Below are 25,657 nucleotides of genomic sequence, written 5' to 3'. Positions count from 1 at the left end.
GGAGTTAAAATTACATTTACTGGTTCAGTGGATTCTTTGTCATAGACCTGGGGATTTCAGTCTAGTGCCGATCCTTGAGGCCCATTATTGGAACTAGTCCCCCTTCCATCTTTCCCTTATCTCACAGTTAATGGCAGGTGTTATGGCAGGTTTGGAATCATTCAGAATTCTCCCCCAAGGTCACAGTAGGAGAAACGTTCTGCTGCGGACAACAAAAGTGAGACTAAATGTAACCACTCAGATGCCATGATCCCATATATGTAAAACAGAAGAAACCCTGCAGCTGTAGTGGGCACCACACAGTTCATGTCAACAGGAGTTGTCTCATTATGGACACTTATCCCCTATCCAGCGGACAGCAGATACGGTAAGTGTCCAATTGCCAGGTAATAAGTTAAATGAAAGTACTTGAACAAGTCCATTAAATCCTAACCCCGTGTAATAAATTTATTATATTAGTGTGCCAATAACTACATGTGAAGTGTGTGTAGACAAACATTTGTAACATGTAAAGACACTAAGCCAGAGTACAAAATTCTGGTGTCAAATTCACAGGTAAATCTGCCATTGATGGAGGTAATGAATGAGATCCTGTATGAATACATAGAATCAGTACAAAGTATCAAAATCTTATTAACCCTTTGGTCTGTTTTAGACCTTAATGACCCAAGCAATATTTTGCGTTATTCTATCGTCACATACCAAGACCTATAACTTTATTATTTTCTATCAATATAACTGTATGAGGGCTTGTTTTTGTAGGGCAAAGTTATTTTTTTTTAATATAGTATTTGTAGTTCCACTAAGGGACTAACTTGCGATGTAGTGCAATATATTATACGGCTTGTCAAATACTGCCAGGCTTTCCATTAGATCGTGCCTTTGTGCAGAGTTGGGAACCCAAATCACACAATTGGACCGGAGTGAGGCCCATTAGTGACTGATGTAGAAAGTCTATACACTGCTCAGCGATCAGTTAAAGGAACATGCACATACACTAAGATCTACTTAATCCTCCTAGATCCTTGCCTCCTTGGTTTATAAGTTTTACCCAGTGTAGTGGTATTTAAAAATAAATAAAGTGGACTTGTAAAAGTATAAAGTAATAGTAATAAAAAGATTTGCTCGGTTTTTAGCAGGTTCTTTTGGGGAATTAGCTCAAAATAATATTAGAAACTACATCAATTTTCATAACAGAATGTTATGAAAAGCTTTAAACTAATGAATTCTACAAGTCTCATAAGTATAATGATTTATGTGAATGTTTAACAATTAATAATGGACTGTCGCATGTTTATTGAGTAAAGTCTCTTGAGTCTATTAACTGTTGTAAAGTTTAATAAAACCGCTGATAAAAAGCAGTGAAAAAGTAGAATCAATAGAAGTCTCAAATTAAAGAAGTTCAGGGAAAACATCAAGCAGCATTCAAGACTGATTTTTACTACTGTCCAATCCTTACAGTGGCAGTATATTGTATCAGTGATCAGACCTCTGAGGTTAAGATCCCAAAGGGGTCTTAAAAAAAAAAATAAAAAAAAATTATATATATATATATATATATATATATATATATTACAGTAAATTTAAGATCATCCTCATCTCCTAAATCAGATAGAAAATAAAACTAAAGATACAGATACATTAGGTAACCCTGCTTCCAAAAATTCCCATTTCTTCCTCCCCAAAAAAAGCTGAAGAGGTGATGAAAACACCAGACATGCCCCAAAATGGTATACATAAAAATGACACCTGGCCTTGCAACCCCCCCCCAAAAAAAAACAAAACAAAACTCCTTATGTACCCCTGTACATAGAAATAAAGTTATGGGTCTCAGACTATGGTGACAATTTTTTTTTTATGGTGTTTTACTGTTAAAAAAAACAAACAACAAATAAACCAAACATTTGGTACCTCTATATTCATACCTATCTGCAGAGTACAGGTGACAGGTTACTTTAGCAGCACAGTGAACACTGTAAAAACAAACTTGCAAGAATGTCGCACCCATGCAGTTTTTCTGCACCCTATTCTGAATTTTTTTTTCCTGCTTCCCAGTCCATCATATGGAATTTTAAAAAAGCGCCATTGTAGTACAATTTGTCCTGCAAAAATGAAGTCCTCATACAACATTGTGCACAGACAAAAAGTTTTGGAAGGTGAGGAATAAAAAATGAAAATCGAAAACTGACTGAGGTGGGAAGGGGTTAAAGAGGTCTAGAGATTCACACTCTTAGCTTATCCACAGATATAGAACATACAAATGTTTATTTTGTATTTCCCATTCCTTTTCAGGCCACTCTTGACTGTGCCCCCCCCCCAAAGGGACTAGGCCTTCGACAGAATTGCCGGACCTCTTTTGTGATTGTGGAGGCCCTATGTTCCCCCTACCCCCCCCAGACATTGCTGATGTATTTATCCATATGTGACTCCAGAGAGAACCCAAATACAGCACTTGGCTATCTCTGTCTAAGGTATCAGCTAGACAAGCTATACTTAAAGTGGCTCTATCAGCAAAATTATGCTGATAGAGCCCCACATATGCATGAATAGACTTTAAAAAGGCTATTCAGGCACCACTAGTCTAATTTTAAACCCCGCTCCCGTTTTAAAATAAAACTATAAAAACATATGTAAATCATACCTGAACGTGCACGCTGGGCGGTCGTGCACGATCCGACGTCATCTTCGGTCCCTCCTTCCACTTCTTTCTTCTTACAGCGACGTCCTCCTGTCCTGGCTCTTCTCTGCCTTCATCTTTTCTTCCAGATTTGAAGACGTTCGCGAGCGTTCTGCGCATGCTCGCGTAGTTCTAAGGATACTTAGAACTACAACAAAAATGGCGGCGTGTGCGCAGTAGCGCTCCGGAGGGAGCGCTACTGCGCACGCGCGGGATTTCAACACAACCCGCCGGAAAAAACAGAAGATGAAGGTGGAGAAGATCAAGAAGAGGAGGACGTTGCTGGAAGAAAGAAAGAAAAGTAAGGAGGAACTAAAGAGGACGTCGAATCGTGCACGACTGCCCAGTGTGCATGCTAAGGTATGATTTACATATGTTTTATAGTTTTATTTGAAAACGGCAGGGGGTTTAAAATTAGATTAGTGGTGCCTGAATAGCCTTTTTAAAGTCTATTCACGCATATGTGGGGCTCTATCAGCATAACTTTGCTGATAGAGCCCCTTTAAGTTACTAAAATGCAAATCTGGTACTTTTTTACAACAGAATAATGAAAGAAAAAAAGTTTTTTAAAAATTTTTTTTAATTAAAGATAAAGCATTACATTTTCATATAAAATACTCTTTACCAATACATCTTTATAATAATCATTTCATCTATGGCACAGAACAGCAGAATTTGTTACATTTCATGGGCACAGACTACAGAATAATACCACAGCATTCTCTATAGATGTTCGATATATATCACAAAGTCCCTCATGGATGATGTACAGTGCATTAAAAAAGGTTTTCAGAAACCCTATCTTCTTCTGGAGTGAGTTCTACTTGTATATAAGGAACAGGATATACTTCTAACAAGACATGTATTTCTTGAGCTATTTGATAAGGTTCTCCACTACTGTGGCTTTGACTGCGCTGCGGGAGACCCAATGTGGCCTCCTTCTAAGATCGGTGCTTGCTTATGGAATACAGCAGCACTTGCATGTCACTGCTCTATTACCCATGTATGCTTGAACTTACCTGCCTAGACCTTTCTTAGCAAACCAAATTACTTACTGCATGAGGTCCTGCATCTGTTCTGCACATGTTACAAGCATTCAGTATAAGAGAAATAGTATACCAAAGGAGAAGACTTTTTGGGCGTCAAACAAAACAGTATCTTTCAGACTCCTGCAAAGCCTGCCTATCGGTAATGGATTGAAAGTGGGGACGTCCATCGTACGCTTTTTTTTTTCCCTTTTACTATTGATATCAAAGGATTATTATGTTGCTATTAGTAGCCATAATAGATTAGCAATAAGTCATTGATAAAATAAGACAGGTTCTGAAAGCCACAACAGTGAAGAACTACATTAAACCGTGGTTTGCTTAGGTCGTGGCCAATAACTTCTATTTAAAAAGTAACGTCCAGCTTTAGAAAATAAATATTGCGTCCTGATGTATTTTCTAGCTCTCTGCCATTCATGGTTTACTCCGGGTGGATTAAAAAAAAAATAAATCAAACCATGGTCATGCGATGTGCACAGCTTGTTACGACACAGTAATCAGGACTCGTAACAGACTTGTTACGATCCGTGCTCCTGCGTGTCCATCACATGACCATGAACCCTATATCACATGACCATGGACTGATCTTTAGCCATTGAAAGTAAACAATGAATGGCAGCAAGCAGAGATCTAGAAAACAATGAGGAACTGACGCACAAAAGTATTTTGCCAAGATTGTAAAACTTTTCTTTGGACAAACAAGTACTTAATGAATATTATAAACGAGTATTTATTTTCGTAATCTGGACAACTCAGCAGAAATTACTCGTGTGCAAATGTAATTGAACTGGGCAGTGTAGAAGTTCTATCTATTTATATTAGTCTTCGATTGTCTATAATATATTCCCATGTTGCTAATATAGTGCTGACATACTCTGCACTGCTGTATACAGGTTGTCATCACGGACCTCATCACTGCCTCAATGTAATTTCTCTGTTAAAACTTTTATCTGTAGATTTATTTGCTGCTAAATCTGTAACATATGCCGTTGATGATATTCTATGCGTATGATATTCTAGAAGTATTGATGCTTCTCTTTGACCTAGATATGGCGCAGTTGCCATACCTTTCATGTGCTCGCAGTATTCGGCCTGCGTTACTATCGTAGGGCACTTCTTTCGGTAAAATAACTGAAGTGTATGCACTATACTGAGGCACAACAGATGATATAGATATAAGCAGTATTCGTGTCAGCACAGCATTACTTACTAGTAACAGTCTAGACCTAAATCAGTAGTAACACATATTCTAAAGGTGCTTTCTATTCTATTGGTATAAACTCATCTAACTTAAGTATTGCATTCAAAATCACCACCACATTAAGAGAAATTTTCGTACAAGGTAGTTTACAGTTATCATTAATGTAGACAAAGACTTAAAACTGACTAACATGTAACTTAATATCCAAAACCAATACAAAGCTCTATTAATATTACATATGGTAGTATAGCAGTACAGTAGTTATTTAATAATATGAATAATTGTAACATCCCTGTAAATGGACATATAAACTAGAGCGATCTTTCTCATGAAGTATACATTATAGACAATATATGTATACACACACATAAATAGCACAAAAATATTGGATTCCATTAGCTGCAGTTTTACACAAAATATATACTTTTATCGCACAATTTCAGATTTTATATTGACCTAAAACAGAATACATTGAACATGCTGGCTATAGGTTTTCACATCATGGATACTCATATAGCTGAACTCTGAAGACTTCGCCTTAAGCTACATTTTCCATCAAACACATAGGACATATTGACTAGATTGGTTAGGCCACCATCAATGCTAAAAATGGTTTCCCAGCAGAAGGGTGGCTCTGTATCATTCATGGTAAAGTCAAAAAGGAGGTACAGAAAAGGCAGAGAACACTTATTTGGGCATTTCCTTATGCCTATCCACTACAGTATTTGGTGAGTTCACCCTTTTAAAGAGGCCCCTTCACCTAACCTGATATATCTATATCAGTAAACACTTGTAGCCCCTACGACATAATCCTGGTGCATTCCTCCTTATTATTCTCCGTCCCGCTGCTCCTGTTAATCCTCTGGAGAATATAGGAATACATTTACAACTAGGTGTTACTTTTTTTTTTTTTAATATTTCTTAAAAAAAAATAAAAAAATTAGATGATCCAGAATTATTATATAGGAGGTATTAACCAAAACAGACGTGTGCTAGGATGTCTTTAAGTTTAATCTCTTTATGACTAGTTAAATAGTTTAAACTTTGCTAAACCTTTTTATAGCAGGACTGACTTCTTGGATCCTGGATATTGGCCCTAGCAGCAGATTTTGTCTTCACGCCAACAATTTCTATTCAGCTTGCTATCGTCTTCAGTATTTTTCTATTTATTAACAGGGAGTTTCTTGACCTTATCAGGATTTGGATATAAAGACTTAATGGAATTGTCTTTCAGACTCTGAAGAGCGCTCATCATAATATAATTTTCTTGTAAATATTCATTTCCTGCATTATCTAAATCTCTTTCCAAGGGGATCTCCAGACTGGGTGCTGACAGTGTCCATGTGACACAAATCAATGTCTAGAAAGACCCTTTGAACTACAGTGTTTCTGCAGCAAATTGAGTCGAGCAATTGAAACGAATGAATAACATGATTTATAATTGAAGACCAATGGAAAAAATCTGGCATAAAAGTCACGTCTCAGTGTGTAGATAATTGTATAGAAAGCAGGTCTCAGAATCCAAAGTAAAGTTTATTGAATACATGCTTTCAACTTCCCCTTACACAATATACTATATGTTAAAAGGGGTTTTCCGGTGAAATAAAAAAATATTTAAAAACATGAAGTCCTTTAAATAATATTATATATGATACTCACATCTCCAGTTCAGAGACATTGCCTGGGCCTTGGTTTGTTGGTTTTCCTTGGGGTCTCAACATATAAGATTATAAGTGATTCCCACCAAGCCAAAAACCAGGATCCTGGCAGCTTTGGAGTTGGGGGTGACCGGCGATTGGACCCAGTATTGACAGTTTTACATATATTTTTCTTTCCCTGAAAACCCCCTTTAAAAGACATAGTAACATGTACACCAATACATAAAACCATAAGCAACCAATCAGGTTTCATCTCTTAAATAGCGCGAACAGCCAGAATCTGCTTATAAGATATAGTTTGATTGTCCCTTTGTCCTGTTTACACCCCATAAATTACATTAATATAAAAATTCACCCTCTAATAATACATGTTTAAGTTAGATAAGCATGACAACCCAAAGGCTCATAAGACACAAAGGCAATATACTATAGATCTACTATCTAAAATAATCTCAAGATCCAAAAGTGCAGACAGTTTGGCTACCCTATACTAATTACATATGACACACTATACTATCAGTATGTAATATGGTCCCCATATCAGTTTACTAATATACTCTGAATAAAGCTAGTTATACTTAATATTCATTAAAGGTTCCCCTTTGGTAACATAGAAACCACCATATAAATCTCTGCATATACCCGAATCACACCATGGTTTTCAGTAGCAGCAAGCAGATCATATTTTCAGCTGTTAATAGAATTGTCTAATACACAAGTATAATAATAGTACTAATAATAATGACCTTATAAATACTATTTTATGTTTGATGTTATGCAGCAACCCATAGCACTCTATCAATGTGAATAGAGAACAGATTTGTCTATTTGGGTTATAGATAATTTATATATCACATATATATCAGTTTTGTCCATTCCACCTCAAGTTAAAAGATCCCTTTAGAACCGAGGAGTGTAGAAAAGGTTGCCAGTTAGCAGACGTCTTTTGAACTCCCTCCAGAGAAGCTCCCGCTCTCTAGTAGCTCCTTTCATGATGCCTCGGTTCTCCTGAGCTCTTCTAGACAGGTAAGGTAGAACTTCATTGACAGGTCCATAGGGAACGTATTTATATACTGGATATCCAGCTTGCCCTGTCATAGGAATAACAAAAATATTATATACACTAAATTCAAAAGCAGACTAGGGTCAACCTTTATGTCATAGATGCAGTCAGAACGCGTGACCCTAACATTAGAAGGTACATCAAATAATTTAGTGTTATAGGTTGATTTTTTTTTAATCTATGTGTTATTACTTAAATGTCTTCATTTCAAGACATAAAATGCAATCCTATTATATAGTATAATAGGAAAAGCAAGACCGGAGATCTTACACAGATAACTTCAGTGCCAAACCTAAGAACATAGTGGCCAACTCAGCTAGCTTGCTGTAATTGTATAGGTAGGAGCCATGAAGAAGTAGCCACCAGTTTGGGATATCATATAAATATTCCCGATTCCCACCTTCATATGACAAAGGGCTCCGTTCCCACGATGTAACGCGACGTGCATTCAGACACATATACACGTGTCAGAGTGTGAGTGCTCAAAACAGATGCCATTCAATTCAATGTGTGCTGGCTCACGTGCACTACATATTGAAATCAATGGGAGGCTTTTCAACCCATTGATTTCAATGTGTAGTGCGCGTGAGCTGGCACACATTGAAATGAATGGCATCTGTTTTGAGCACTCACTCTCTGACACGTGTATACGTGTATGAATGCACGGCGCGTTACATCGTGGGAACGGAGCCCTATTTGTTTTGCCTCAAAAAGTTCTTAAAGTGTGACTATCTTCAGACTTTTTGATATTATGTGGCTTTTGTAACTTTGCTATTAGTTTTTGTTTAGTTTCTCTTTAATAAAGGAAATCAATGTTAATACTTACCAAGAGGAAAACTTATCTGGTCGCACATGCCAAGCAACTGTCCAAAATAGACTTTTTTATCTTCAGGATAAATTCCTAGCTCATTCATTCTACAAAAAAACAAAAAGACATGAAAACGAGTTCAATCATTGAGAAATACATGCAGAATACACAGCTTTGGGTATCAAATGAAATTCCGCTATACATGGAGTTTTAAAAGCCTATTGTCTACGGTCAGAATGAATATGTTTTTACTGCTTGAATTAGAAAATAATGTATTATAGGTCAGCTGATACATGCGAGTCCTAATGCTCACAAGCTACAATTATTCCTTATTCTACTGATTCCTCTATCATTGGGCTACCATATAAAAATTTTATAGCAACAAGTGGACATGTCCATAGATGTTACTTATGGCTATTGCTGTGGATCAATTTTATCTACAGGACATAAGAATAATTCAATATGACATTTCCAATGAGAAATGTGCAGAAAGTAAGAGAATACATTAACCCTTTTCCAGCCAACAAGACAATGGTGCACTTGCTTGTCCATTACTATCCTGCAAACAGGTTAGGAAAGAAATGCTCATGCACACAGTGCATTTATCATACACAATTTCTTCTTGTTGTGACAACTCCCATCCTTTCCCTTTAACCATGAGGTGTGGAAATGATCAAATCTAATCTAAATCAATGCCATGCCTTCCTAAAGGTGACCTTACACTTTAGATAGGAGAAACACATCACCCTCACTGTGTGCAAGTGGTCTCAATAGGACCTTGCACCTTGAACGGTTACTTATCTCCCTTTGTGGACAAAGAATTGGGACTCTCTAACCCATGACCAGATGAGGACACCCCTGTTTATTAAGAAGACTTTGTATATAGCTAATATACTGTAGATGAAAGGCACAACAGTGATACCCAATTAAGGCGGACATACACAATATACAGTATAGTCGCCTTGTTCTACTGAAATGAGCAGGTTTGGCCAACATACTTCTAGTGTGTATGGTCCCCTTGTATGGGCTGCACCACTGTACCTTTTAGCAATATTTGCTTTAAACAAGGCAAGAGAAGTTATCGCTTGAGACCAGCTCATGATTTTCAATGCCTACAAAAAACCTCTTCCTTTAATAAAAGGCAGGATTAAATCTGCAAAAAGAAATCGATATAAACAAAAAAAATGCATGAATAAACTTTATTATTCCACTCTGTGCGCTCGCCTACTTAAATCAAGCGCATTAGCATTCAGTGAAGAATAATTAAATCCACAGTGCAGAGGATTTGGAGCTGGAGTAAGCAAAGAGTAATAATTCTAGAGCCTTTGTGTTGTACCTGATGGATCAGAAATGACACATTAAGAAGAATTGTGGTTACTACATTTGTCCTACATGGTATGAGTAATGGGATTGTAAGTAGTTTCTGTCAGAGCATGAAGATAATATTAGCATAAGTCAGATGCAGTACCTTTTACACACATTCCCCAGTTCATGGGAACAGATTTAATGATATAAGATCATGAATGTTAGCTGCAGGGGAGAAAATAGACTTTACTGAAGGAAGAAAAAAAATAAACCAAAAAACAATAACTAAAATATCTACAAAACCTATAAAAATGTCTACTTCTCTGTTCTACACAGGTTGCCAGCATTTATGTTTCATGATATGTGTTGCCAATGATTCATAGAACATAGGCGCCATCATTTCACTTGACTGACCGGTGCTATACCTTCATGAACTGATCACGGCATCAGAATGAATGGTTTCACACTACGATAGGTACAATTCACCGTTATCGAAAAAAACTAGGTAAAATATATGCAAATCTATTGTCCTTGATGTAATTAGGAGAACAGTGCACTCTGTATGCCGCCCTCTAGAGGGCAGCCTCCTTAACATCATGCATGACTCAGTTAATAAGCCTACTATCATGATGCGGATTTAATTGCCAAATTAGTATTTCTATTCATATTTTTTACCCAGAATCCCTAGCGAAGCAGGAATGACTTGTAAGTCTCCGTACTGCCTATGTAGCTACACACTTGCCCTAATGTGTACGATTATCCCCTTACCAAAAAATACTAGGTTATAAGGTTTTACTAGAAGGCCCTGTTCACACAGGCACAATGGCAACAGTTTTTTAATGCCGGAAAAGGAAGCTTCCGTTACGATCTGCTACAGGATCTTCAGTTTCTGTATTTAGTTCAATATGCTATGCTATTCTGGTCATCAAATAGATACGGAAAGGTAGAAGAAAATAACCCAAGTGTGGACAGAGACATAAATGGACAATCAGCAACAAGGTGATAAACACCTTACATAGGTCCCATTTGTTGCCAAGATTGTATACAACCATATAAAAGCCTCAATTTCCTAATAGACTGCAAACTGTTCTATTATAACATAGATTAAAGTATGACAATTGGAGGCCATTCTTTTCTATGCTGATTAACTAACTAACAATACTACAGTCATGGCCAAAAGTTTTGAGAATGATACAAATATAATTTTTTACAAAGTCTACTGCTTCAGTTTTTCTAATGGCAATTTGCATATACTCCAGAATGTTATAAAGAGTGATCAACTTAACAGCAATTACTTGCTAGGACCAGCTAACATTGTTTCAGTGATTGCTCCATTAACACAGGTGTGGGTGTTGATGAGGACAGGGCTGGAGATCAATCTGTCATGATTAAGTAAGGAATGAAACCACTGGATACTTTAAAAGGAGGCTGGTGCTTGGCATCATTGTTTCTCTTCTGTTAACCATGGTTATCTCTAAAGAAACGCGTGCAGTCATCATTGCACTGCACAAAAATGGCCTAACAGGGAAGAGTATTGCAGCTAGAAAGATTGCACCTCAGTCAACAATCTATCGCATCATCAAGAACTTAAAGGAGAGAAGTTCCATTGTTGGCAAAAAGGCTCCAGGGCGCCCAAGAAAGACCAGCAAGCGCCAGGACCGTCTCTTAAAAGTGTTTCAGCTGCGGGATTGGGCTACCAGCAGTGCAGAGCTTGCTCAGGAATGGCAGCAGGCAGGTGTGAGCGCATCTGCACGCACTGTGAGGCGGAGACTCTTGGAGGAAGGCCTGGTCTCAAGGAGGGCAGCAAAGAAGCCACTTCTCTCCAGAAAAAACATCAGGGACAGACTGATATTCTGCAAAAGGTACAGGGAGTGGACTGCTGAGGACTGGGGTAAAGTCATTATCTCTGATGAATCCCCTTTTCGATTATTTGGGACATCTGGAAAACAGCTTATTTGGAGAAGACGAGGAGTGCGCTACCACCAGTCTTGTCCCATGCCAACTGTAAAGCATCCTGAAACCATTCATGTGTGGGGTTGCTTCTCAGCCAAGGGAATCGGCTCTCTCACAGTCTTGCCTAAAAACACAGCCATGAATAAAGAATGGTACCAGAATGTCCTCCAAGATCAACTTTTTCCAACCGTCCAAGAGCAGTTTGGCGATCAACAATGCCTTTTCCAGCATGATGGAGCACCTTGCCATAAAGCAAAGGTGATAACTAAATGGCTCAGGGAACAAAACAGAGATTTTGGGTTCATGGCCTGGAAACTCCCCAAATCTTAATCCCATTGAGAACTTGCGGTCAATCATCAAGAGATGGGTGGACAAACAAAAACCTACAAATTCTGACAAAATGCAAGCATTGATTGTGCAAGAATGGACTGCTATCAGTCAGGATTTGGTCCAGAAGCTGATTGAGAGCATGCCAGGGAGAATTGCAGAGGTCCTGAAGAAGAAGGGTGAACACTGCAAATATTGACTTGCTGCATTAACTCATTCTAACTGTCAATATAAGCTTTTGTTACTCATAATATGATTGCAATTATATTTCTGTATGTGATAAAAACATCTGACAAACACACATAAAAACCAGAGGGCAGGGGCCACACGGTGGCTCAGTGGTTAGCACTGCAGCCTTGCAGCGCTGGAGTCCTGGTGTTCAAATCCCACCAAGGGCAAAAAAACATCTGCAAGGAGTATGTATGTTCTCCCTGTGTCTGCATGGATTTCCATACCATATTCCAAAGACATACTGATAGGGGAAAAAAAAGTACATTGTGAGCTCTGTGTGGGGCTCACAATCTACATTAAAAAACAAAACAAAACAAAAAAAACCCCAGAGGGCAGCAGATCATGTGAAAATATAAGATTTGTGTCATTCTCAAAACTTTTGGCCATGACTGTAGACCCTGCCTCATAATAAATCTTTCAAGTGTCATTTTAATTTCAACTTTAAGGAAGCATCGCTCAGACTTCCTATTAGCTGCTTGCAAGAAAAATGAGTCCCATTCATGAGAACACATATGATATTCTCCCACAGCCAACCTGAACCGTACTCTATATGGATTAAGGGCAACGACTACAGAATATCACCCAGGTTTGGCTGTCGACCAATCACGATAGTTTTTTTTTTTTTTTTTAAGTTTCAGACATCAATTTACTAGACACCTACCTATAGGAGGCACTAGCCAGTTTTTCATTCCTTCACAGAAGGGTTACTACATCTCTGAGGACACTTCACTGAGTTCTGGAACTTATTAGACCATGCATAGCCTCAATCTAATAAAGCCCTATATACCCTAAGGTGGTCGCATAGAGAAGACATAGTGCCCCCTCTCATCCACATCTATGACCTTTCATCCAGTACTGATGAGAGGCAATAAGCTCCAAACAGCTTTCTGCACGTGTAGGGGGGGGGGGGGTCTCTACCTTTTGGATGGAGGTATTCTGACTTGGCTGTATTCCCAGATCAAGTCATTAGGTTTATAGGATACCAAGGCATTGATCTGAAAGGAGCTTCCTTCTAAAAGGTGGGGCTATAGCAGAACTGCCTTTATTCGCATATTTGATATGTGGAGGAGAGTTATTTTGCACAGACTATATAAAGCCACTATTAGGGATTTGCAGAAAATAAGCTCAAAACGCTGTAAAAAGAATACACAACAACAGCAAAAAACACATCAGATAAGGCTCAGTTACTTAATCCTGGCTAGTCGCTTCTGTGATGGGAGAGGGGGTAGGAGAGATGCGTTGCCTACTGGACAGTCATTTTCTGAACTAGATCAGATAGTCGTACATGTTAGTCATTCAATAAATGCAATCAGTTAAGAAATAAAGTACTACCTACCTTTTCAGAGTGAATTTTATTGTGTCTTCATTGTGAGAGGCTACCATCACATTTGCTTTACGATTGTGTCGGATCTCCTCCAAGACGTAATCAAGGCATCTGTTGCACAAAAGGGTATAATCAAAGTTCACAATAGAAGCCATGATTTTCTAGGGAATTATACACCTACCACAGAGACCGTTTCCATTCAGATACTAACTGATTTTTCCCTCTGCAGTTTAATATATTAAGATAAGAAAATGCAATTTTTAGAGACACAATGTTCATAGAACGTTATTGAAATTACAGATCGGAGCCTGCTACATTTAGGACATTAATATCAATTACTGCATTTTTCTTGTTTCAATATCGGACTTTTATACATTGGCACAATTTCTGAAAGAAAATCCAATATATTCTGTTTGCCCATTTAAAGGGAGTCTACCACCTCTTTCACACATATTCAACTGTCCCCACTGTGGTAAAGCTCACATTACACTGAGACTTCTGCTATGTATGCCTCTTATGTAGATTTGGAAAAAAAACAACTTTGGGGAGCCTTCACACGATGTAACGCTGCGCTCATTCTGATCATAAAAAGACGTTCAGAATGAGTGCGTAAAAAGCAGCTCCCATTGACTTGAATGGGTTTCGGCATACGCGCGTAATACATTGAAAGCATGGGGGGGGGGGGGGAGCCTTCCATTGATTTCAATGGGGAGCGCACGTATGCCGGCTCCCATTCAAGCCAATGGGAGCTGCTTTTTACGAGCTCATTCTGAACGTCTTTTTACGATCAGAATAAACGCAGTGTTACATCGTGTGAAGGCTCCCTTAAAGTTTTATGCAAATTAAGCAGTTGGTGCACTGGGGGTGGACCTTCAGCATCCTGCATCATTTGCATAAGATTTTAGACTTTTTTTTCTTCAAATCTACAAACTTGACATACATAAAAGGTGTCTCTGTAATATATATTGGCAATAAAATATGCTTGGGTGAGGTGATAGTACATAAAAACTGCACGAAAGCTTAATAAAAGCCCCTCCGGAATTATTGTAATTTTACCTATCCTCTATATAAACACTCCAACATATTTACTGTAATATGGCCATATGCCCTGATGTTTATCATCACACTTTAGGCTCAATTTAGATCATGTATTTTAGATTTGTTTTTTATATGTGAGGAAAAGCCGCAAACTGATGGTCATCAGTTTACATAGACATCAAGGTTATAAAAATCCAGACCCGTTTGTCAGTTGTTTCTGATGGACACAAAAGTATGATATATTAAGGATCCATTTTTTATTTATTTTTAACTACACCAAAATGGCCGTCAGACATGCAGCAGTAGCGCATGTCCGACAGACATCTTGGTGTAGTTTGCTGGAGACCTGAGCATACTGCTCAGTATGCCCGAGATGTGAACTGCCAGAGAGAGATTGGAGAAAAGAGAGCGGCACAGTATGTGGGGAGGAGGAGGGCAGACGGAGCACAAACACTGGAGAGGGCGGCATGAAAGGTATGATGCAGGGGGTGCTCGGAGGCCCTGGCATAGCAGTGGCATAGCCTTTTTAAAGGTTAAAGTCTTTATCTCAAAGCCAATGACACCAATGATTGACTCCTTTTAAAATCTTTGTTAACATGTCTATGCATTCGTTTGTGTCTGATTTTTGCATCCGTTCTTGACATTGGTTAAACAGATGTAAAAAAATTGGTTTTAAAAAAACTTGACCTGAATAGATCCCTATACCGTTTCCTATATTGTAGGAATTGTTACTTTGCAGTATCATGTAAAATTTAGAGATTTACATTTGTGTCCTTCCTTCTGGCTGGACATATCTAGATATATTTACACAAATAGTTACAACAGCACACTACTAGCACCAACACTGCTAGTGTTACTGCCAATTGCTATTGCATAAATTACATGGAAAATGGGTTCTTGGTAACATTTTGATCAAACCATATAAGCCCATCTGCCACGACAGGGCCACCACATACACCTCAGTGTCTCCTCTCTTTAGACAGGAGCCCATAAGCCTCTGTATGTTTAAAGGGGGAGTGTAGTTCAACTATACTAAGTTTTAAGTAAAATAAACTTTTGCAGGCAGGTGGTTTACATGACCAAAATGGAGTCAATCACACCCCCGAGTTAAGGGTGGACATCTGTAATTGTAGTTACGTAGTTTTATCACATGATCCATGTAGACCAGTGGGGATCCCCAACCTTTTTTGCACTTGGGTATAACTGTGGCCCAGTAGCAAGTAATCGGCGGCCTGTTACTGGGCCGTGACCCAGCTGTTGGGGTCTTCTGATATGGCCTGTCAGTTTATTTGCTGGGCTCCTTTCTAAACAGTAATCAGTGATTACTCCTGTTGGCTCTGTGGTAATACATGAAGTGCCTTCACAACTTTGGCTTTTCCTATCCAAATCAAACGTGTACCAGGAGCCGTTGTCAAGAAGGATATTCCTGGTGGGACAATCCCTTTAACGTATAATTTAATACCAGCAAAATCTTAAAAGGGGTTTCCTCAAGAACATAACCATATATACATATGAAGACAATTAGAAGATAATGGCAACAGTATTCTGTATTGATCAGTTACAGTGGACAACCATGAATGTAGGAACTTTCTGGTCTTGAAATTGTCAGAAGCCCACCAAGATTTCCTTTTTGTGGCTGGAAATCTTCTCATGCATATTGTGTTTCTGTCTGAAAACTTGTCCACAATAAGGAAATGTTGGTTTTCTGACAAGTTCCAGACCATAGAATGTTCCTGCATGTATTGCATTGCGTCACTGCATTAATCAAAAAACGATCAAGATGGTAAAAAAACAAAAACAATGCTGTGCTGTGATTAGAAGTCAATAAATGTAATATAGATATATCATGCAGCTCTTAAAGGATACATGAGTCTTTATCAAGTTGAAATATCTGAAGGGTCATCTGTTCACAGATTATATAAGCCTTTATACATAGTATCCTATCAGCTTTTCTGCTGATAACAGCTCCATTATGGCTGTAGCACATTTTTTTATTTCTCTGCTCTGAGCCAGTGGGCATGTAAAATACTGAGTAATCTGTCCCTTATCCATTATTATTATTACTGGTTTCTTCATGTGTAATTCTGCCAGATGTAATTGTAACATAAACAAAATGGAGAAAAGCCCAAAAGAACAAACTATAGAAGTTCCAGGGACACTGGACTCCTAATCCAGGTTATGATGTAGTTAAAAACCATCCCTGTAGTTTTTCCCCAACTGAGCCCGAGGATTGGTACGATACATACATTCATTGTTTGTTTGTTATTATTAAGTCATTGTCAACAAAAAGAAGAGTAGATTCAATATTTGCATTGTATGCCTGTGTGTATCACACTAAGAACGGAGAACAGAAAGAGAAGAGAACTGTCTGAGGAGTTGAGAACCAAAATTGTGGAAAAATATTAACAATCCCAAGGTTACAAGTCCATCTCCAGAAATGTTGATGTTCATTTGTCTATGGTGCACAACATAATCAAGAGGTTTACAACCCATGGCACTGTGGCTAATCTCCCTGGACGGAAGAGAAAAATTGATGACCGGTTGCAACAAAGGATAGTCTGGATGGTGGATAAGCAGCCCCAATAAAGTTCCAAAGAATTCAAGCTGTCCTGCAGGATCAGGGTGCATTAGTGTCAGTGCAAACTATCTGTCGACATTTGAAGGAAATTAAACGCTATGGCAAGAGACCCAGGAGGACCCCACTGCTGATACAGAGACAAATAGATAGGCTGCAGTTTGCCAAAATGTGTGTGAGTAAATCAAAATCCTTCTGGGAAAACATCTTGTGGACAGATAAGCCCAAGATAGAGCTTTTTAGTAAAATGTATCACTCTACAATTTACACAGTACCAACAATCAAATATGGTGGAGGTTCAAAGATGTTTTGGGATTGTTTTGTTGCCTCTGGCACTGGGTTCCTTGGCTGTGTGCAAGGTATCATGAAATCTGAGGATACCAAAAGGATTTTAGGTCTCTATGTAGGGCCCATTGTCAGAAAGCTGGGTTTGCATCCCAGGTCATGGGTCTTCCAGCAGGATAATGACCCCATTCAGACTTCGAAAAGCACCCCGAAATGGATGGAAACAAATCACTGGAGAGTAGTCAGCAATGAGTCCAGATCTAAAGCCCATTGAAGAACTATGGAGAGATCTCAAAATTGCAGTAGGGAAAATTAACCCTTCAAATATGAGACCTGGAGCAGTTTGCAAATGAAGAGTGGTGTAAGAAGCATGTTGATGGTTACAGGAAACAATTGATTTCAGTTATTTTTTTTCCAAAGGGTGTGAAACCAAATATTAAGTTGAGGGTGCCAGTAATTTTGTCTGACTCATTTTTGGAGTCTTGCGTGAAATTATATACATTTTTGGCTCCCCCCCCTTTTTTTGGTGTTGTTCCAACACACACAAAAGGACATAAAATGTGTATAATGAAACATAATGGTATTTTTTACTGCACAGCAATTACCGCAGATATACTACTTTGAATTTATGTATTCATTGAATTAACTACCAATTTATTCTTGTGGGCCTATTGCTGTTTAGGGGATGCGTTTACACCATATTGCCGGGGAGACACCATAATGCCGGGGAGACAAAGCCTTATTCATTGTTCTAGACTTCACTTGAGTCATCCGTTTTTAAATTGATTTTAATTATATTCTTTTGTATAACAACGTGGATTAAATGACTTTGTATTTCGATGACCGTGACTTTCATGTCGCCTTTTTCCTCCTTTTTCTCTTGTACATTAGTGCTCTTGACATGTTTATAGCACTCCGATAGATTGTACTGGTGATACCCATCCACCCCATTTCTTTTAGTGTTAAAAACATCCTTGACACAGAAAAGGGATCCAGAAAGCTGCTTGCTGTCTCTGACTAACATCCCATCAGCAATAACAAACAGCTAGTCAGTAGACAGACCCTCCTTGTAAACAGCTGCATACTGCTCTCTGTGCAATGCACAGGCCGGGAGCACAACGCTGTAAAGCAGTGTGTAAACATGTAGAGACTCTGAAGAGATACTTGCCTCTCCCTCCTCCACTTCCCGTGTTCCATCTTGAACTGGTTAGTTTCTAAAGACTCCCCCTTGCTAATTTACTATTCACTTCCTATTACTAGGAAAGGTAAACACCTAGTGGCAAGAACTTTAGAGAGGCTTATCATGCAGAAAACAGCAATATTTGTAGATAAAGTGCATTACATATTAGTCCCGTATCACGTGCTCTATTAAATGGGTTTTCTAGGACTTTAATTTATGACTGATCCTTTAGATATGTCACCAGTTGAAGAACAGTGAGATTCCACTAATGAGCTGTTGGAAGGCCCAAGAGCTTCCACTTCACAGACTGCAAGACTTCATGGTCACAAGTTAGATGGTCTGACAAAGTAAATGGGCTGAGCTGCGATACTAATCATAGCCGCTGCACAAATACATGCCATTGTACTTGGTGAGTACTAATGTGCTGCCTCTTTAGATAGCTGAGGGGTTACGTCTGGGTGTCAGAGCCATGCCGATCATTAAATGATGACCTATCTAAAATATAGGACATGAATTATTTCGCCTGGGAAAACCCCTTTAAAATGGTCACAAACATTTGCAACGTTTATCTTATTTAAAGATACATGCCCAAAATAATGAAATTTGCATAGATTTTCATCTGGATTTCACAATGTTTCTTGCGGATTTGCCATATATTTCACTTTATGCATAGTTTAGGATGAAATCCATGACGAAATCTGCAGTATATTGTCTGCAAGGTGTACAAGAGATTTTGAAAACCTCAATAGGGAAATTTACTATGCTAACTACACCCTGCTCTCAATTTTTTAAGAAGATGGTCAGGAACCCCTAGGCTTTGGAGTCCCATTCTCATCATAATTATTCATATGCAAAGGAGGTGAAAGTACCTTGCCCAAGAATCTAGAGCTGAGATCAAAGCTGATCAAACGTAGAAACACCGCCAAAGCGCTTTTCACCTCATTTCCATAATAAAATAAATAAAATGGTAATTTACATGAAAACAGGGCTCTAAAGCTGTACAGCAGCAACATTTGGAAACTGCAGAATCACCTCTACAAAATACTGTGACCAATTTACCTCTCTTTAAGCTGCATATTTACAGTATGTAAATCTGTATGTAACGGGCGACCCCTAAAGAGGGTGTCTAACATTGACTAAAATGGGTCCCTAATATAACCACTGGAATAAGCAGAGTGTATGGATCATCACTTTCCTGCTGTTTAGTGCACTTGGTTCTAGCGATTGGTAGGAGTAAAATATGTCAGCTGCCCATTGGTTTGTCAGAGTATTGCGGTAATAATGTACGACACCAATGACCCATCTGATTTACTGGGTTTCTCCACTCCATTTAACATCACCCAATTCATAGTTGAAATCCATTTTGTAAGCAGCCAAAATCTTCATATTGCATTTCATGCCAAATCATTTTGGAGCAAAAAAGGCCCATGATGAGAATATAAAATAACTGCAAAAATCTCTCTGTGTTGTGCACTGGATACATAAGATACTGGTGAGGATTTTATAGTACCTTGTTTTAGTATCCAAACTCTCATTTTCAGGCCGCACCTGAGATATGTAGCTCAGCCAGTCGGCAGAGTTTCTCATTTTGGCTCATAGCTAGCAGTACTGAAACCAATCCAGAAGATGTTATTACTAAACTGTAATAAGCCATTCTCTGCAGGCTGTAAAGCATATGTCCTAAACTTCCAACAGGAATGTAAAGCACACCCTTGTCCCCGATAAGTGGGCTACAAATTCTTACCTTGTGTATAATAATTAGTGCAAATAGCAAATACAGCAGATTAAAGTATTACAATTTAACATCATACAGCTATTATAAGTGTAATTACCATATAATATAGTCCACATTAGACATCAGCTAACATTTTTATATAGGATGATTGTTTAGGAAATTTGGAAACTAAAATATCATAATATGGTTAAAACAAACATGTGTAGCTGATGGGAGTCAGCTCTGGATTACCCTGCCAGCTCCATAGACTCTGCTATTCTCTATGGTGACTAACCACATTATTAACCCAAATCTGGAAAGGCCTCGCTCTCTCTCCTCTGGGATCTATACACACCCAAGCTTTATTTTCCAAATCTTTCAAGCTAAAAGTTTGACACCATGGCTGGATGGATGCCACAAACTAATTCTAGCGCTGTCAGCAAGCTCATTTCCTCATGGAAAGCTCACAAAAAGTAAACGGTCATAATTGGAGGATATATATAAAATACACCCTGTACAAAGAGAAGAGATCTAACATGTAACAAATTATAGTGGGCAAAGTAGCCAGTCTTGTCTGCAAGCTGTAGCTAAAAGTACTCCGGAAAAACAACAAAGTGACCGAACTTCACCAGTAGAAACTGAATACTAGAATCCCTAAGCCACAGGACCCTAAAGAATGAACAAAACCCCCCTCAAAAAACCAACACCAAAAACGCATGCGCGCACACACACACACACACACACACACAAAAAAACCACACACACGGGATAGTTTATGGTTGAATGAACTTTTCATTTTCATTAAGCTTTGCTTAGATGAATAGTACAGGTTATTATTGGAAACTAACATATCAAGAGCTTCTGTATTATTTTACCAAGCAGTTTCCCTGCTACATCATACTCCACTAAACTGTCTTTCCAAAAATTCTGCTATATCCATCTCAAGATGTAATGCAGTAGAAAATTACTGTGAGACACATACACATTAGGTATCCCTGTGTCTGACAGTGCCCGGTCTACTGAATATAGGGGATCTGCAGTGCTTCTATTCCTTCGGGAAGGGGTTAATAGGAGCACTGCAGATACCCTATATTCAGCCAGGCTGAATTCCAAATGGGGGGAAAAAAAACCCAGTCCTCAAGCTCAGGGAAGGGGCAGACAGACAACCAAAACACCCCCTCCCCTTTCCCAGCACCCAGCAACTACTGCACCCAAAAACTCCGACCATTTTAATTTTTGAAATTTTCCAGTAGCTGCTGCATTTCCCCCCCTCGGCTTATACTCGAGTCAATAAGTTTTCCCAGTTTTTTGTGGTAAAATTAGGGGCCTCGGCTTATATTCAGGTCGGCTTATACTCGAGTATATACGGTAAGTCATATCATGGCCAGAAATCGTGTTACTCCTCACGTATACCGTATTTTTCGGACTATAAGACGCACTTTTTTTCCCCCAAATTTGGGGGGAAAAGAAGGGTGCGTCTTATAGGCCGAATGTGGCGCCTGGCACCCGCCGTAATAGAGAGGCGGAAGCCGGCAAGTGATAGACGCCATTACAGGTGCCGGGGCCTGAGACATCGCTGCCCTGCCCTTCATGAAGCCAGCGATATTTTTATTTCATAAAAATATGAAATAAATAAAAGTTCTAAATCACCTCCTGTCCCTAGAATATATATATAAAAGTAGAAAATCATATATCATAAACCACCGTTTTTTTTTTCAATAAAAGGTGATCTAAGCAATAGATATTCCCCAAAATGGTATAACTAAAAAGTACTTCTGGACCCGCAAAAAAAAACACCCTATGCATCCCCGTACAGCTGCAGGGTCACCTGTCAATGTGGCCTTGCAGCTGTTGCAAAACTACAACTGCCATATATTAAATATTTTACCAGTTTTTGCTTCAAAATTTTTTTTCCCTATTTTCCTCCTCTAAAACCTAGGTGCGTCTTATAGTCCGAAAAATACAGTACATACTGTACTATTAATATATGCTAAAGTTTGTTTAATGATTGGGTACACTTTAAACTTTTTGTGCTGCCTCCCAAAACAAGGAGGGCAGTACAGCATTGCCAAACACCTATGGTTCAACAAGCCCCAGCCTTCCTTCCCTCGATAACGGTCTTAAGGACATCACCATGCACACTAGATGGTCCTTCAGTTCCATCAAAATTGTCGGGTTTGGACATTTATTTTTACTCCGTCTAGCCAACTTAGGTTAACCACACGGTAAGTATAATGTTTTCCTACTTGTAGTTTATCTATTACAACACCTTAGACCTACATTTCAGTTTTGGATATAATAAGCATTTAAAATTTTCCAGAGCTCCTCTTTTTAGTTCAGAATATTTAATGCACTTCAAGGGATCAAGAAGGCCAGTGAGAAGGAATAATATATGCAACATAAAAAGGGAATCAGAAATTGGATGTTGTATTATGCTAATAAGTCATTTACTCATCATCCTCCCATTCAAATTAGTTTGCATACAGCTGGCTGATTAACTGAGCAGAGCGCAACTGGACGGATTCTTGGCACTTTCATATAGTCTTTTTTCATTTATCTGGCAAAGATTTTGGCCGTATCTGTATAAAACAAAGTATATGCTTGACATTTTGAGTCTGCTGTTGCCTTAAGCTATTCTTGCAAAGAAAATTATGTGACTAAAAAAAAATAAAAAAAAGGGTGTTAAAAAATAATTTGACTTATTTAGTGAAGACATAAGGACTTGCATTCAAAGTCAACGTAATGTAATAAATTCCATGTCAATTGTATACAAATATTAAAAGGGTTATTTTCATCCACAACCTGCTAGTATATTCCATCAGAGCTGAAATGGGGACACAAAGATGACAAACCAAAAATCACATTTCGAGAAGCCAAATCGAAGCTAGGAAAAGTGACACAAAAACTGTACGAAAGATGTGGTAGTACTAGACCACTGAAATGATTCAAGTAAATAAATATATGTCTCTGTATGTTGTGGCACCCGGGGTGGTACTTTTATCAATTCAGAGTAGCCAAATGCTGCTTTCAGGTGTACTCAGACATATATACGGAGGTAACCAACCATGAAGTTGATGGGACACATGGTGCCCCCCCCCATGTAGCTGAAGTACAACTGTTGGCCAAAAGTCTGTATAATGTTGCAATAACTGAGTGGGAAGGGTTTTAGTCACACATAGTTGTCAGTATATGTGCCGTCACCCCCTGGTTTTGGTTTAAGTACAAAAAACATGGATTATAAAAAGGCAGAGACCATGTTAAGGGTGAAAAAGTGCCTAATAGGGGTATACTTAAATATGAGAAAGCTAGATCTTCACAATCTCCTACTGCTCTGGTCCACAGGCCACCTGGGTCACTATTCATTGGTTGGCAGGAAGTCAACCTGTGGACTGAAGCAGTGGCGGATTATAGAGGGATAAGCAATCTTTTGGTATATTTAACTTGCCTATAATTGGCTCTACTTGGCTTTCTGGAGTTGGAAACCCCTTTTGGACATACAACACTTTTTATCTGTTTTTTTTTTTTTTTTTCAATTCAACACTGTTTTTTGCTTCAAAAATGGCATAAAAACCGAAAATATTGAAACATACCATAAGAGACAAAATTTAAATAAATTGTATAAAAAGTATAGGAGCAAAGACAGACTATTATAGTTGGTCAGTATGGATGTAAGTACTTAGACCCTTGAAATTTAGCTCTGGGTGTCCCATTTCTCTTGATCATCCTTGAGAGGTTTCTACACTTTGATAAGAGGCCATCTGTGGTCAATTCAAGTAACTGGACATTATTTGGAGGCAATTTCACATTTAGATTGCTCGGTATATTATGGTTTTATTATTATTTGGAAAGAAACACCACTGTCTATATAAGGTCTCACAGCTGATAATGTAGAGAAGAGCATAAACCAGGCCATGAGGAGGAAAGAACTGAATGTAAAGGTCAGACAGGATTGTGTGGAGACATAGATCTGGAGAAGACTCCAAATTTTTTTCTGCTGCACTGAATGTTCCCAAGAGCACAGTGGCCTCTATTATTCCTAAATGGAAGATGCCTGGAACAACCAGGATTCTTCCTAGAGTAGGCCACCTTGCCAAAGTAAGTAATGAAGGGAGAAGGGCCTTGGTATGAGATGTGATCAAGAACCCAATGGTCAGTCCGACAGAACTACAAATACCCTTTGTGCAGATGGAAGAAACTTTCAGAAGGGCAGTCATCATTGCAGCACTCCACTAAACTGGACATTATAACAGATTGGCCTGTAAAAGACTCTCTTCAGTAACCAATACATAGGAGTCCATCTGGAGTTTGCAAAACGGCATCTAAAGGGACTGAAACTGTGAGATACAAGATTCTCTGGTCTGACAATTCAATTCTGTGTCATACCTGCAGGAAATCAGACACTTCTCAATCCCTACAGTGTATGGCAGCAGAATGTCACAGGGGTAGTTTTCAGCTGCTGGATCTGAGGAAAATGTCAAAGTAGAGAGATTTTGTTCATGAAAGCCAGATCAAGGGTGCCCTGAACCTCAGACCGGGCCAAAAGGTTCAACTTTCAACAAACAAGCGAAGACAACACAGGAATTGCTTAGGGAACAACTCTATGATTGTTCTTGAGTGGCCCAGCTAGAGCCCCAACTTGAACCCAATCAAGTTGATTCAATATGGTCCTAAGTAAAGTGTCTGAATATGTCAATGCAATATGTTAGTTTTTCATATTCAATAGATATCCAATGACAAGGCACGGTCACTTAGAGTGGACTTCACCAACAGGCTAAGGCCCCACGTTGTGGAAACAGATTTTTTGTTGCAGATTTTGCTGCTTTAGAGCCAAAGCCAGGAATGGATTACGCAGAAGGGAGAAGTATAAGAGCTTTCTATATATTCCCCATTTCTATTGAAGCCATTCAAAAAACCCCTCCAAAACCTCCCAAAACAGGGAAATCTGCAACATAGGGGGCTCAGCCTAAGGTTGTGTTTAGATTGTTCACTATGTATACTTCAAGAGTGACATAAACCATGTGGAATTCCACATTGAGAAAAATGGACCAGATTAATCTGAGCTTCCTTCAGGCACTGGATGTGCTACAATGATTCTCACAGCATTGCAGAACATGTAGTACCTAAAGGAAGTTTGTATTTATCTGGTCCATTTTTCTCAATGTGGAATTCTACATAGCTTATGTCGCATTGGACAACCATGGCCAGCTGGATGGACAAAGGATTGTATACCACCGAACATCTGTTGTATCACACATCATAAAAAGGTACATTT

At 38.7% G+C, this 25,657-nt stretch overlaps 1 protein-coding gene across 2 annotated transcripts in view; it reads right to left on the bottom strand.

Annotated features, from left to right (window-relative positions):
* Window positions 1-5,820: 5,820 nt before the first annotated feature.
* Window positions 5,821-25,657, bottom strand: part of PRODH (proline dehydrogenase 1) — a 99,786-nt gene continuing 79,949 nt past the window's right edge. For both annotated transcript variants that reach the window (XM_075276358.1, XM_075276350.1), the window contains 3 exons: window positions 13,606-13,704; window positions 8,472-8,560; window positions 5,821-7,673 (listed from right to left, as the gene is read on the bottom strand). In XM_075276358.1, coding sequence (XP_075132459.1) covers window positions 7,483-7,673; window positions 8,472-8,560; window positions 13,606-13,704 — 379 coding nt within the window. In that variant the 3' untranslated portion in view covers window positions 5,821-7,482. The remainder of the gene's footprint in view (window positions 7,674-8,471; window positions 8,561-13,605; window positions 13,705-25,657) is intronic.

The sequence above is a fragment of the Leptodactylus fuscus genome, chromosome 1 (assembly GCF_031893055.1).
Source record: "Leptodactylus fuscus isolate aLepFus1 chromosome 1, aLepFus1.hap2, whole genome shotgun sequence".
Taxonomy (NCBI): domain Eukaryota; kingdom Metazoa; phylum Chordata; class Amphibia; order Anura; family Leptodactylidae; genus Leptodactylus; species Leptodactylus fuscus.
Note: the sequence above shows the minus strand (reverse complement) of the source record. Positions and strands in the feature narration are given on the sequence as shown.